We start from the raw sequence: 15,467 nt of genomic DNA, 5'->3' as shown, positions 1-15,467 counted from the left end.
ACTTTTTAAAGTGTTTTCAAGTCTGTCTGTTGATGCAGACTGCAGTAACATTTGTCTTTGCAATCGTGCTCAGGCTACTTATTTACTCTGAGAAGATGTATTTAAGACTAGTTTCTTCTCTAGTAACTTCCTCTCCTGCTTAACTGTGCCTGTTACTATCCCTTTGTCTCACTGAGGAGTGCTGTTTTCACATTAATGAACATCTGTTTCTTATATAAAGATGAGAAGGGGCTTAAAATCGTAACAAAGCAGCTAAGCGTGCAAAATGTATTTACTTCAGGCATAATAGAAACTGAGAAAGAAATAGGGGTATTGTCTTCAAAATTATGAGCTCCCTTCTTTTGTCTTTGTTCTTTTTCTGTTTAAATAGCATAGTACTTTGATACTGTATAATTAATAATTTGTGTATGTATTTGTAGCATGTGAATTGTTGCTACAGCCAGAAAACCTTGTCTGCAAACCTTGTAAGTAAAATGTCACACTTTGTCTATATTCATCTTTCAAAAAGTTTCTAGACTTTTTTTCCAATTCACGAATATCTCCTCTGACAGACTGGAAGCCAAGGAATCTAAATGTTACCCAGCAGGGTTTTAACATGCAAGTGTCCTTCGATCATGCACCTCACAGCTTTGGGTTTAGATATTACTTTCTTCACTACAAACTGAAGCATGAAGGGCCATTTAAGCAGAAGACCTGCAAACAGGTACATTACTAAGTTTTGCAACTCTTTAAAGTACAAGACCTATTAATGTGAGATGTAGTAAGGTTTCCTAGAAACTTTGAAAACTTAATATAGAATACTCTGAGTTTTAAAATTTGTGTGCTATTTGGTACTGTTCATGTAAATAGTAACTGTATGGTGATAGCACTCAGCAGTATTGTGATAGCACTCATCAGTCAAAACCAGGCTTGAGGGTTCCTTTGGAGCTGGATATTATAAGCAAATGAGACAAGACTGCTCTCTCTTGAAGACCCTACAAGTAGTTTGTACTTCAAACTGCAGTTTTATTATGTTTATTATACATGTTATTTCCTACTTTTTTATTTTACCTTGGCACCAAATTTCACACAATGGCAAGTTTGTTCTCAGTGATGAACCTCTCATGCTAAGTCTGAAAGCTGGAGAGCTTCGGGGGCTATGTAGACTTTATCAGTTACACCAAACTTTGAAGATTTTCTTGATAATCATATTTTAGTTGTGCAGGCAGAGAATAGAGATAGGAATCTCCATTTCACATCTGAATGGAGAGGTTTTGCTGGTTTAAGGTGTCTTAATACAGGAGGACACTGCATATTGTTAAATCAATGTAAATGTATTTTTTTATTAGGTTTTAAAAGTATGTCAATGGTTTGCAAAGTCTTCTCTTTCTTTGATGTAGGAGCAAAACACAGATACCACAAGTTGTATTCTTCAGAACATGTCTCCAGGGGATTATATAATTGAGGTAATACTTATAAATGGTAATTTGTACAACAGCTAAATGAGTATGTTAGTGGAGAAATTAACTGAAATTAAACTATTTCGAGTCACACACTGGTAAAATTGAACTTCATTTGCTTCCCTGAGTGCATGGCAGTTTCATCTGTGCCTCCAATTCTTGGACTTTGATTTTATAAAAGTGGAATTCTTTAGTTTGGTCAATTTTTACTATACTTAAAAGCTGTGTATTTCTCTTGATGCTGACAGTATGTGAACTCTGAAAGTTAGTATTATAATGCTAAGCTGTGTACTAACAAAGACAAATGATTTTACTAACTACTAGTTTGTGGTGCTCTTTAACTTTTTTGAACAGTGAATTTCTTCATATTTGCTCATGAAAGCTGTTGTAGTTATACACATATTGCAGAAAAGAAATTAAATCAAATTTCCGCAAAATAAAATTCAACTTTTACTTTTTCAAAGCTGGTTGATGACACTAACACAACAAGGAAAACGATGCACTATGCACTAAAACCAGGTATGAATTTTGGTTTTTACATAGTACATAGTATTTACCTTACTAATTTAGATTCAGTTTTAATTATGTTGGAAATAAATCTTGATTTCATCTTTCTCTGTTTGCCATAATCAAGACTACTGAGGCAATTGTGCCGTGATTTTTTGGCTTGATGAAAAAAGAACAGACATACACACTTGCAGATACACATGTGCATCTCTGCATATTTATAGTTAGTACAGCTTAGATCAGTGTATCATTGGAAATCTTTGTGGGAATGTAACTTTTCTTGTAAATAAGAGTATGAGGAATCACAGCCTGTATCCTAATTGCATACAGCTGGTGCACGCAGTAGTGTGGAAATGTAATAAAACTGTGAGAGCAGCTTAAACACATTACCTGCTTGTGTGCTGCAGCCCTGAAATCAAATCAAGCATTCTGGAAAACCTGACAGGTGATTGCTTAGCATGTCTGTGTGTCACCGAGAAGCTAAATAGGGATTTCAGAATGTAACTGCAGACACAAAACAAAGCTGTTGATAAAGGCAACGTGTAAAACAGATGGGATCCTAATGCACGTTGCTAAAGGTAATCTGTGCAGGAAGACAGTTTGTTCTGAGTGGCTAGCTCAGCAGCCTGGCACAGAAAACTGTCAGATCCAAATGACTGTTGCATATCTTATCTTTATTCGTGTGAAGTTCTGCTCATGGGGGGAAGGGATGAGTTGGCGTGCAGCACTTGTAATTTATGTTAGTTGCTCTAATGCTGGAGGGGTGGGGGCAATCAGCATAAAGCCTATTTAAAATGGAGCAGAACATGATGTTTGATTCTACTGTATATTTGAGAATTACCTGATAATAGTGTACTGTAGCAGTTTTACATTACCAGTGTGAAGAGTCGATTAGATAATTACAGTGTAACTTACATGCATATGGCTAATTCTGTTTTATTTTCCAAAGTACATTCTCCCTGGGCTGGACCAATAAGAGCCGTTGCCATCACAGTCCCTTTAGTTGTCATTTCGGCATTTGCAACACTGTTCACAGTGATGTGCCGCAAGAAACAGCAAGGTAAGAGGGTTTATTCAGTGTGGAATTCCATTTAAAGATGTACCTTTGCAATCAAAAGAAGTCTTTCCTGGTTGGTTTGTTCCAGAAATACCTTTTATCTGAAGAGACTTCTTCTTTTTTTTCTCTTCCGCTTCTCTCTCCTTCCTACCCACAGCTTTTTGTGTGTTCAGACTTGTAGCGGTGCTTGTTGGTAATTTGTTGCCATAAAAAGATTTATATCACAATTCAAGACTTCACTGTAAAAAGGAGAGAATGAATTTGCTGCTGGAAAGTGTTTTTGGTTTGGGGTTTCTTTTTATTTGTGAGGTACTACATGACCACATAGAATACAAATGTCCAATTCTTACTTATTTTTAAACCAGAAGGAAAGTAAATGATACCAATGCAATTCTCAGTACTGTCTGGAATACTACCAGTATCTATTACTCCAGATTTGCCCACTTTCCTGGAAGTTGCTTTTACACTTCATCCTAAACCATCTTCCTAAATTTACTCTTTCTAAGACTTGCAGATGTGCCTCTGAATTACATTCCACCCTTCTTTGCTGACTTCTCTCTCCTCTGTGTCCAGGAGCTGGCAAACCACACTTGTTACATTGAGATGTTAAAATCAGTTGGCATTTTTTGTAGAATCTAGGGAATGATGTGGTTTCATGAATACGGAAAAAGTGATTATTTCCCCAGACTTCACATACCTGTGCTATCCATCTGAATTCTGGCATCGAGGCATACTGCAAGTGCTGTATGCCATCTGGGTTAAACCCTTTTACCTTCTGGTCTTCTGCAGTTATCCCTTTGCTCACAGTTAGCACAGTTCCAACAGAAAACTCAGATAAATGCCAAGGATTATTCTACAGAGAGAGTTGTTCCAGAATAGTCATTCCTGATGAATTATTCTAAATTAAATCCCATGGTGGATAGTTATATTTTGAAATATTCATACTTATTCTAAATTAACTTAATCAGCTGTAGAACTAGATTGAATTCATCTGGCATTCTTTGTTCTTGCATTAAAATATCTGTGCAAGGAGAGAAACACTAATATCTATTTTTATTTAAATTAATATGTAGTTAATAATTAATAACATCTTAATTTGCATTAATGTCAAGTTGATGTCCAAACGTATGTGTGCGTGTATATATATATGTATGTGCATATATATATATATATATATATATATACATACCGGAGAGGTCCTGTATGATATTCTGAAGGTATCTGTGCTCCTGGAGTTTAATATTCTTATCTGTCTTGTGTTGTGGGTTTTTTATCATCATTTGATGATGATACAGCCCTAGGGCTTATAATATTTGAACAGAGAGTTGAAGACTGTTGTAGCTGGATAGAGGTGAAACACCCTTATTCTGTTTATAAAGTAAACCTTTCCTAGGTTTTCTGTACAGTAATAACTGCTCATTTCACTTTCAAAGATTGTTCCACATATGTAGCAACTCATATGCTGGATCAATAGAGCATTTGCAACTTCTCCTTTTCAGGTTGGAAGGGGAAGAAGTATCTTTTGATAAATCCTTCCTGTATATGTTAGTAATGAGCCTACACAAGTCTGAAAAACAAAACAAAACCAAGCTTTTTATAGTGTGAACTCTCTTTCTCTCTTCCAATGTAGAAAACATATATTCCCATCTAGATGAGGAGAGCTCAGAATCATCAGCATATGCTGCAGGTCTCCATGTGGAAAGACTCCATCCCCGGCCAAAAGTGTTCATCTGCTATTCCAGTAAAGATTGCCAGAAACACATTAATGTCATCCAATGCTTTGCTTATTTTCTTCAGGACTTCTGTGGCTGTGAGGTAAACTCAGCATTTCTTCTGTGAACTTTTTCCTTAGTATTACCTTAATAATACATGATTGAAAAGGAGGTATTTCAATCTCTCTTTCCCATAAAGATAACGTTTAGTTTTTCTTCTAAATATTGGCTATGTAGATTTTCTTCACTTAGCAAAAGGAACAGATCATAGCCTACATAAAAAAACAAACAACCATGGGATAGTGGAAAATGTGTACTGCATTGATTCCAGGACTTGCATTCAGCTTTGTTTAACTCATTTGTAGTAACTGGTTTTTCTGTTTAGTAGGTCTTGCATCCTTATAATCAGCAGCCACAAAAAGGTATTGGTGTCTGTCCGATACACTTCAGTATTCATGAAATATGTTTTATATTGCAGTTCTAAAGTAGTTCAGTTTATCAGAACTCTTACTCATAAAGCAAAATCTGTGTAATTAGGATTAATTATTGACACTATGTCAGTGTTTGTTTGTTTTACTTGCCTTCTGTTAATGTTGTAAAATCAGCATGTCTTTTTCTTGTTTGGCTCAATCTATGAGAAAGATATTCAAATTTTTACTTTAATGACTAGGCTTAGAATCTCAGCCTGCTTTCTAAAATTTAGTCAATATGTGGCCTGTCTTTCACTTTTCAAGTATAAAAAGGCAAGACAATGCTTTTGCTTCATGTTCATCCTGCCAGTGCAACGTTTAAATAGATGAGCTGTTTTTCCATATGTACAGCAAATCTGTCCTCTAGTGGCCACACAAAGTAACAACCGATGCCTCACATGTTTGGTGGGGATGTGCACAGTTTATTCCCATATTTAAAGTAGTTCAGGTAAGGTGTTTGAAAGTAACTTATTTGAATCCCCTTTTTAGCGATGCATTTTAGCTCTGCTACACTATATCTCTTTGGAATAGTGGTAAGGGGAGCTGCTACTGTAACTATGTACTATGGGACACATGGGATCAGGCATCATTTTAGATTTATATATCAAAATATTGATAGCATCTATATACAGAAATAATATGCATGATTATTAAAACTGTGGAGTTTTCTGTGTTGCTCAGTGCATTTTATGTGGTGCTCAGTGCATAACAGAACAGTTGCACAAGTATTCTTCATGTGGCATTGGAATGTTTTCTTATAAAGGATAAAACCAGTAGCATTTCATAGCCATTTAACATAATAAGTTGACCATACTAAAAATCCTATCTCACAGATAGCAGATCAGACAGTATTTTGAAGAAAAGAAACAAAACCGGACATAGGTACCTGCATTGTACCTTTATCAGAGTATCTTCCAAGCAGCTGTAAACTGACTACTCTTCCCCTTGCATGGACCCAGATTTACAACAGTTAAATGGCTTGAGTCAGGCACGATGCATTGTTTATTGTGGATTGATAACATCAAATCTGATCAGATAAGTAAATACTAATTTACTTGGTCCAGCCACATTTTCTATGTTCTTTTTATTCCCCTGGAAATACCACTATAAACCAAATCTATAGTAGTTTTATTTTTTAAGGAACTATCCAGTTTACATACAGCTACCCGGCTTTGCACTGTTACTTGTTGATTCCATAAATTTATATGTAACACTGGTATATATTAGATATGTTAGCAAATATATCTAATAATGAATATCAACCAGGATGTTCTTTTCTTTTCCAGGTGGCTCTAGATTTGTGGGAAGATCTAAAAATTTGTAAAGAAAGACAGAAAGAGTGGCTTATTAAAAAAATAAATGAGTCCCAGTTTATCATCATTGTGTGTTCCAAGGGAATGAAGTACTTCGTTGAAAAAAAGAACTGGAAACACAGAGGGATAACCAAAGATGCCGGAAAAGGAGAACTCTTTCTCTTTGCTGTGTGGACTGTTGCAGAGAAGCTTCGTCAGGCAAAGCAGAATTCAAATGATCTCTGCAAGTTCATCGCAGTCTACTTCGATTACTCCTGTGAAGGAGACATCCCGGGTATTCTGGATCTAAGTACGAAATACAAACTCATGGACAATCTGCCTCAGCTGTATTCACATTTACACTCCAGAGATCTTGGTGTACAGGATTCAGAGGTGTTCCCTGCTAACATTAGCAAAAGGAATTATTTCAGGAGCAAATCTGGGAGGTCCCTTTATGTTGCCATTTGCAATATGCATCAGTTCATTGATCAGGAACCAGATTGGTTTGAGAAACAATTTATTCCCTTCCCTCCACCTTCTTTACATTACTCAGAACCTGTCATGGAAAAATTTGATTCGGGCTTGGTTTTAAATGACTTGGTGAATAAACAGGATGGTGATTTTTACCTGAAAACAGATATAAATATTATTTCAGCTGGGAATTCAGACACTCACTGTATAATTCAGCACTTAAACCTTGGAGAAGACATAGAAACTCAGGACATTCAAGGTGGTGGCAACTCTGTTCTTCAGCCATTGTTACATGTTGTTAAAGCTTCAAATCTTAAAGATATGCCTCGAGATTCTGGAATCTATGATTCATCTGTTCCTTCATCTGAATTATCTCTACCTTTAATGGAAGGACTGTTGACAGACCAAATTGAAACATCTTCCATTACAGGGAGTGTTTCTTCATCATCAGGTTTAGGTAAGATACAGCAGTGTTTTAAAAGTTGTATTCAGTTATTATGAGCATATTTGTATCAGCTCAAAATACTTAAAATGTGAGGAGCTATATAAAAGGCTGCAGAGAAAGATAAATATTGTTTAAAGATGGTAAAAAAGGTAGGTTTCGGTGACTTTAATAAAATGAATCTTTCCTTTACTTACGTTAGGGGAGGGAGGGATTCTTACCTAAGTAAGATTTCTCTAAAATTCTATTAATAAAGTTACTTCTCATTAATTGACTTATTATTGGAGAGACGGCTTCTTTCCTCCAGGGACTCCTGGTCAGCTGGGATACTCAGCTAACAGCTCTGTGATTTAATCAGGAGGGTAATATAATGAAGCATTCTTACAGAATTGCTGTAAATCTAAAGTTGACATCATGTTTTCCTCCAGCACACCCTAGAATCTGTAGGGCTATAGTCTGTGCTGTGGTTAACTCAAGTTTCAGAAAGACATTAGGCTTCTTGTTGGATGTGGGCCTGGAGGGAATGAACAAATGGGTCTCAGTGGAGGAATTTAGATGTTTGGAAGACACTCTCCAAAATAGATATCCAGCTTAGACACCCACAGTTAGAAGGTGTCAGTATAGCCTCAGGCTGTATAAAAAGCTGATCTGACCTTCCTAGTTACAGTACGTTGAACTGGCATCACACCTACATCAGTGTGGAATGTTGCAACAGTTGTATTAATAGGATAAAACTGCTGTTCACTAAGATTTTCCTTAAGCAGCTGCAGCAGGTGAATATTGCGTTTTGATGGTGCTGTGCTGTTCTGCTTTCCTGAATGAGTGCTGACAGTGAGCTAATCTGCTAGACTTTCTCTTGGCTTAATGGATTTTATGTTTATTATTTAGATAATTCATAACTACTGTTTGATACCAGAATTATTTTGGTGGAGGGAATACAGATCATGATTTACAGATACAGCATCTATATCTGTAGGCTAGACAGTCTATAGGACAAAACTGCTAAAGCCTGAAAAATCTGTACTTTTTCAAGCGGAAAAAAATACAGATTTGCTGATTTAATTACATAAGCCATACTCTTGTTAATGTTACAAAATTAATACTATATTCTTTAATTTCCTGCCATCTTCTAACATAGCCTGTTCTCACATCTGTGGCAAGAGTTACAGGCGACATCTGTATAGGTTCTAGTGTCAGAGGAAAGTGGGATGCTAGTTTAAAATTTACGGCCTCTCTGTAAGAATGCTTTACCAGTACCCCCTTCTGATTCAACCACAGAGCTGTCAGCTGGGTATCCCAGCTGCTAGGGAGGCACTGGAAGAAAGAGGCAGTCTTTCCAGTAATTAATTCTCAAGTCACATACCTACTTGTTAACATGTTTCAGCTATAGAGGTTACACATCACAGCACTGACTGGTGGGTGGTGGGTCTTAAAACTGATGTTCCGACATCTTAAGGAACCACAATAACTTCTGCTGTTTTCGTGTTCTTCCCCCTGTCCAAAAGCACCATCCTGACCAACTCTCACCCAAACCATAGTCCTAATTAGGTACAAGGTTAAGAAGGAGATTGTATTTAGAACTGAGCACCAACTGCCTCTTGGACTGCAGCCCATTAAGTATTTCTACTGTCCTGGACATACACAATGTAAAGCCCTAATATATGCGTAATAATGAGAGGAGTAGCTGGATTTTTTAGTTTTGTACTTGTAAGACTTGGACGTGTCCAAATGATTACTTTGAATTCACAGTACCTGGCTAGCTATTGTTTATCCATTACTTGGTCAGAACAGAAGTGAATAGATCTGCCATTTAGCATGTCAAGGTAGATCTTTCCATTCTCATTTAAAGGACAGTTTCGTTTTTCAATTAAAATCCTAAATCACATTAACTGTAGGAGTTTCTGTCTTTCAGTGCAGTTCATGCACAGACTACTGAGCTGCAAAGATTCTCAAATTGATCATCATATTGGGCATCATCAACTGAAGTTCTAACCAACTTAATTTTGAGGAAGTATCAACAACCAAACCTTTACTAGGTCCATTCACTAATGATGTCTTCTCTAAGCAGCCCTGCCTGGGGAGAAGATTTGTATTAATTCTTTCAATAAGGAGTTACAGAATGTGGTAGCTGAGCCTCATGAATATATGGCATAGAATCATAGAATCATGGCATTATGATCCAGAGAGGTTTCATAAGTTTTCTTTGCATTATTTCTAAAATGTTGACCAAATACAAAACATTTCAATGAATTAACCTCACTCTTTTTCCTTTTATAGGGGAAGAAGAACCTCCTGTAATCACTGCTACAAAATTCTTAGTGCCTGAAATATGTAAAGCAGAACTTCATTGCCACATCCACACTGATGAACTGCAGGCAATTGCTCCTTTATAATACACTACAGCATTATTACGCATTGCCACTTTAGCAACAGCCTCTGTTTGTGCTTTAACTACCACACTGTCTCAGCACTAAATCTACTTGAAGGAACAAATGCTCCCTGAAGAAGATCCGTTATTCCTAAAAGATCTTTTTATGGCCTGTAAACTTGAATCTATTGGTCTTTATATGAAAGTCTTTCATGATTTGAAAAACGCACCATGGAAAAATAGATGAGAATACATTTAAAAAATATTCCTACTACTAATTTAAATGTCATAATACTTACACTGTTTACAGATGCCATATACAAAACTGACTTCTTTTTTGTTACTAGAAATAATCTTGCAACTGCACATAAAATAGTTTGGAACATTAAGTCGTAGTAAATTTTGTAGTCCAGCCTCTAGTTTTAAGTGCTGATATACTTGATGGCAGGAGTGTTGTAGTGAATGAGAGCAGAATATTTTCAGAAGGAAGATAAAATGCCAAAGGTGAGATCGAGAAATTCTACATCAGAAGAAATCATTTTCCTTTAAAAATGTTTGAGCTCCTTTCCTTATGGTCTGCTCTTTCCCAAATGTTAACATGTCTCAGTATTTAATTTCGGATAAGCACATCTCCCTCTATGTATGATTCTCCTGTCTCTTCTCCACAATCTGGCTATGATGACTCACAAGTAGTACTGTACTGAGCCTGAAGTATCATTTGTATAATAGGCAAATATATAGATCTTGCATATGCTGGGTGATACCATGGAAACAAAACTTCCTGTTTTCTTCCTGGAAAGGCTGATAAAAAGAATATTTTAAAGATATGGGGGAAGGAAGACCAGATTTTGTATTTAAAATATCATTCTGGATTTGTTTAGCCATGAGCTGAATATGCTTTATGGGGGATTTCAAATTACCCTTCAAGGACAAATCACCTGGGGTAAAACAAGTTAAGCAGTTAACAGGCATAAATGCTTTGCTTTGGTTTGAGCCAACCAGTAGACAGAAGCCAATGAGTTATTTTGAGGTTCACACTACTTATCATTATTTGGGGCTGAAGACAGTATATTACTAGTGTTATATTAAGAAAAAAAAATGCTAAAACTGCACTGGACATGTTCATCTGAAAAAGCACACATGTCCTGTCTTCTGCAGTGACTGGGTCAGTACCCCATCACCCAAAATATCCCCGCTGTTTCCAAAGAGCAACTTCTCATAAGTAGAACCCAGCTATGTAACTACAAGTCTGGGGACTATTATAATAAGCATGATAACAGCAAATAGTAAAGAACAGCATATAAATGTGCCTTTGCTAATTGTGCTTGTGGGGACAGATTCTGTCTCATTTAACTTGTCTTCACATTCCACTAATAGGAGGTACTTTAGGAATACATCAAGGGAGAACTCAAACACCTCAGATATTCTCAGTTTTGAAAGAGGAGAATTGGACATTGGTAACTTACACTGTATTATCCATTTTAATAGAATGAGGTAGAACTATTAAGCCAGGGATGGTTTTGGCTGAGTAGCTGTAACGCTTCTGTTTTGGTTTGGGGTTTTTGTGCCAGTTTATATTTAATCATTTGCATTTCCAAACAAAAGACTCTTGAAATTGTCACAGATGGAGTAAGAAAGTGCTGTAACAATTATTTGACCATGGCCATTGATGGCAGAACTGTGGCAAGCTTTGCAATTGTATGATAGAATTCTGTGGTCAACTTGGATGTATATGTCAGGTTTGGAGAGCCTTGACCATAAACATGATGTTCCTTACTTTTCCTGTTTCCTGAATTTGAAAGAACACTAACTGGAAAAGCTCAAACTCACAATATCCAAGTGAATGATCCTCTACTAAATCCAGCTATGAAGGATGTTGATTCAGCGCATTTCTTGCTGATTTATTAGAGAAGGAGCTTGGAGTGGTAAGGCACAGGCAGAAGGGTTACAAAATTGGTTTGCTGAAGAGCTGCCACACAGAGAAATAACCAAAGCTGCAAAACACCAGGAGGAGGCAATTCCTTAGCAGTTAGCAGGTGAAAGTGATGCTGTTCTCCTCTGTGGCAGGTCACACCTCGCATACTGTTACTTTATGCTAGACTAAAGATTGGGAAGATTTTCTGTTTCCATTAAATTCAGTGGCAGAACTGGTGTTACTAGATTGAATTAAGTTTTCATTTTGAGCTGTAAGAAAGTTCATTTTCAAAAACAAAGGCAGTTGCACAAAGAATCACTTGTCATAAATGTTTTATTTTTATTTCTTCAAAATACGCTGTTCAATCCTGCAAATATTTTATTTTTTTTATTATAAAAGGTCTATGCATATGGCAATAAAATCCATTGGGGTAAAAGAGGGGGAAGGAAGAAGAATTCCTTTATTCCTTCTCAGCATGAGGTGGAAACAGTGTATTATATATTCTCAGGAGAAAGACAATGTAATTAGTTGAAAATTTAGGGTAGGACTGCCCACATAAAATATACAAAATTGAGAAAATAATCTGATTTAGTGTAGTTTTTTTACAAAGCCACAAGGCTTTAAAAAACTAGAAAAATACAGTGTATATTTTGGTGCTGGAAGGACATAGTACTGAATTTGTAAGAGAATAACAGCAAAAATCCATGTTAAAAAATTAATTTTAAACCAAATATGTTAACAGACAGAGGGTAGCTTGCTACTATTGTCAAGCATTAGTAAACTCTAAAAAATGTCAATAGCAGAGGATCCCTTCAACCTCTACTAGACTCAAGTGTGTGGACGTTGTTTGGATGTTTTAAGATGTATTTTCTGGGAGGGTGGAAAAAGCATGGGAAAGCTGAAGGTTCAAGATACGGTGGTGTTTCAGCATTTTGAATGATAAGTATAGTTGTTGCCATAATTTGTACCTCTACATGAACACATGAGCTGTTGAAAACAGAATGCAGTTGACATTTGCAGAAATAAATGTTTTATGTTACTGTAATTTAGAAGTTAAATATCAAAATAAAACATTTTTTCATTTCTCTCCCTGGGCTTTTCGTAGTGGTGTGAAAGGCTTGGCTTAAAGAGTGCAGTTGTTTTCTTCAAAACACTTTGATGCAGTTACACACACCACACACATAGCCACTGTTCTCTAACTGCTATCCACACTGTGCATCTGGAAGTGTAACAAGTATTTTGATGGGTGTTTAATACAGTCAAGCAGCTGTAAGAAATATTAGTTTTCTAAGACTACAGTACTGAACGACTGATTTTTATATTTTTTAGTATTTTTTTGTTTTATTAAAACTATGTTGTTATGTTTTTATGTAATTATTTTTCCTATATCCTCCTTGAAGGTCTCCTAGCACTGTATGGTTCTGCAAGGCAAATGAAGCCTATCCACACCAACCACAAAGTTACAATAACCTGGCTTGGATTAATTTTGTCAAAAATATGATAATTACCTAAGATTTATATGATTTTTTGTTTATATCCAAGTGGATTTCACTGCTCCAGTCAATGAACCCTGCAAACTGATTTCAGAGATAAGCCACTCAGATTCCTTATGTTGGCCAGGTAAATGAAGGTTTTTATAATGGACTTTTGGTCTGGCAAAATCAAACCTGGACTGCTAGAGAAAGATCTGCAATGAGTCTGTAAAGTTATTATTGAAGACTTGAATTGCTTACTTAATACCAGATAGTTTGCGTACACATTAGCTATGTTGAATACAGGATGCTGTTCATAATATTTATACCTCTTCTATTTGGGCCTCTATCCCACAATTCCTAATTCTGCTTCTATCACCAGGTAAATCAGAGACATTGTAAAGGGTCATTAAGCACTGAAGAGTTGCATTAGTAATTCAAAAGAGAACTTGATCAGTTACTTCTCCGTATCTGAACTGGACATCTTTGGGAAGTGTTATCCATATGTATATTCTACAGTCCTAATTTCTATAGCCTCTGCATTGGAGCCCTGTACATGAGGCACATTGTGGCTGAAACAGAACGGAAAGGAGTTGCTCTAGTTTTTATACTTTCCATTTAAAACATGAGAACAGTCAGGATGCTTTCCTCATGTTTGGGACCTCTTGATCAAAATCCTTACACTTTGAGAATGTGGAAAGATACGCTTTGATGTGAGGATGGGCATATGGATAATACATCTCAAAAAATGAAAGGAAGAAAGCTCTCATTTTTCTTTCTCTTGTGTTCAAGTGTTGGGGGGGACCTCATACTGAAAACCTCCCCTCAAAGAACAACCCAACCAAACCACCAGAAACATAATCAAACCAACCCTCTCCCCCCCTTTTTCAGTTACGATGAAAAACATGCACTGCACACAGTATGTGCATTCAAACTGCAGCCAGTCAGACCCAAATTATTTGTAAAGGTCAGACGTTAAAGGCTGTGCTATAGATCAGCTGAAGGAATTTTTTCTCTATTTGCTATAAATTATTTTACTTGCTATCATCTGTTGCTGTTTCTCAGACTCCCACAAACGAGAGCAATGGTCAATTTATATGTTTTGTAATGGGATACAATTTAATTCTTTATTCTCTTAAAACTGATTTAATAAAGTCTGAGTTACCCATTATGTTCATTTTTATGGTCAGCTGCATTGTTGACAATGATTTCATATTTATAGCAGTCCATGGAAAAAGTAGAGCTTGGTCATTTTGTCCTGTTCACAAAAAGCAAAGGAAAAGGAAATGTTCTTTCCTTAGTGTCAAATGTCACCTAAATGACCAGAAATTGAAGTCCTTGCCAATATCTACCTCAGTGCTAAAAGCTCAGTTCTTAATAATTTTGGTATTTTACTCTGATGCAGATACTTTGGGAAGGCTGGAGGTTTGAAAACATTCATATGAGAATATGAGAGATGCTGGGGAGGGGGGAAGCATGTGTAGTTAGCTATAATTGTTTCATATAATCATTAATAGACATAATAGTTACAATAGTAAATATCAGTGCAAGAATAAATTAACATTTGGAGAATTTTCTTAATAAAAATACTTCCTTTTTAAGGGATGGGAGCTGTAACATTCAAGGCTGATTTACCACAAAAATCAAACTACCTTTTTTCCAGAATCTGCTGGTAGGTTCACAGACCTTGACAGTTGATGGAAGATTGAACTAGCATGAGAGAGAGTATGGAATGCTGTCCTGTTGGGCTGCTGATTTAGTTGGAATTCTAACTGTTCAGTTGATACTGGTGTGCAAAAAACTGTACTTCAGGAGAGCAGTCCGGATGATGGTACATGTCAGGTAACTTATAATAGTCTTCTGAATTGGTAGCTTTCCTCCACAGGGGAAGTATGCACCTGTGGTTTCATGTACTTGTAAATGCTGTAACACATACAGAACGCATATATGCACTCTCTGCAGATTCTGTATTAACCCTGTGACTGTAAATCAACATCAGAGTGCTCACATAATTTGCTCTGAGTTTCTTTAATAGCCGACCATGTTTATTATGAGATTTTACTCCACCAGAAATATGTGGCTATTGATACTTTCCTAGGGAATATAACATTTCTTACTAATAGACCTGGACCTGAGATTATACAAAGAGCCTGGGAGGCTGATACTGTTTTTCCCATACCGGAGTACAGAAACCTTTGGAGCCTACACTGCCTTTCACTGTAATACTGACTAATGCCAACAACTGCAGACCAAAAGTTCTTTATTACCTTTGACAGTACACTGAATATACAGATCAAACCTAAAAATAGAAGATACCTCTTT

The 15,467-nt window shown here is 36.4% G+C and overlaps 1 protein-coding gene across 2 annotated transcripts in view; it reads left to right on the top strand.

Annotated features, from left to right (window-relative positions):
- The window catches only part of IL17RD (interleukin 17 receptor D), a 69,977-nt gene extending 57,219 nt beyond the window's left edge, over positions 1-12,758 (top strand). For both annotated transcript variants that reach the window (XM_061362422.1, XM_061362421.1), the window contains exons 6-13: positions 420-464; positions 552-703; positions 1,380-1,445; positions 1,904-1,958; positions 2,896-3,006; positions 4,634-4,818; positions 6,472-7,405; positions 9,668-12,758. In XM_061362422.1, the coding sequence (XP_061218406.1) occupies positions 420-464; positions 552-703; positions 1,380-1,445; positions 1,904-1,958; positions 2,896-3,006; positions 4,634-4,818; positions 6,472-7,405; positions 9,668-9,783 (1,664 nt within the window). In that variant the 3' untranslated portion in view covers positions 9,784-12,758. The remainder of the gene's footprint in view (positions 1-419; positions 465-551; positions 704-1,379; positions 1,446-1,903; positions 1,959-2,895; positions 3,007-4,633; positions 4,819-6,471; positions 7,406-9,667) is intronic.
- The last annotated feature ends 2,709 nt before the right edge of the window (positions 12,759-15,467 follow it).

The sequence above is a fragment of the Neopsephotus bourkii genome, unplaced genomic scaffold (genome assembly GCF_033783945.1).
Source record: "Neopsephotus bourkii isolate Nb327-2 ecotype Australia unplaced genomic scaffold, CSIRO-AGI_Nbou_v1 NB_1120, whole genome shotgun sequence".
Classification (NCBI taxonomy): Eukaryota; Metazoa; Chordata; class Aves; order Psittaciformes; family Psittacidae; genus Neopsephotus; species Neopsephotus bourkii.
This window is presented reverse-complemented; position numbering and strand designations above follow the sequence as displayed.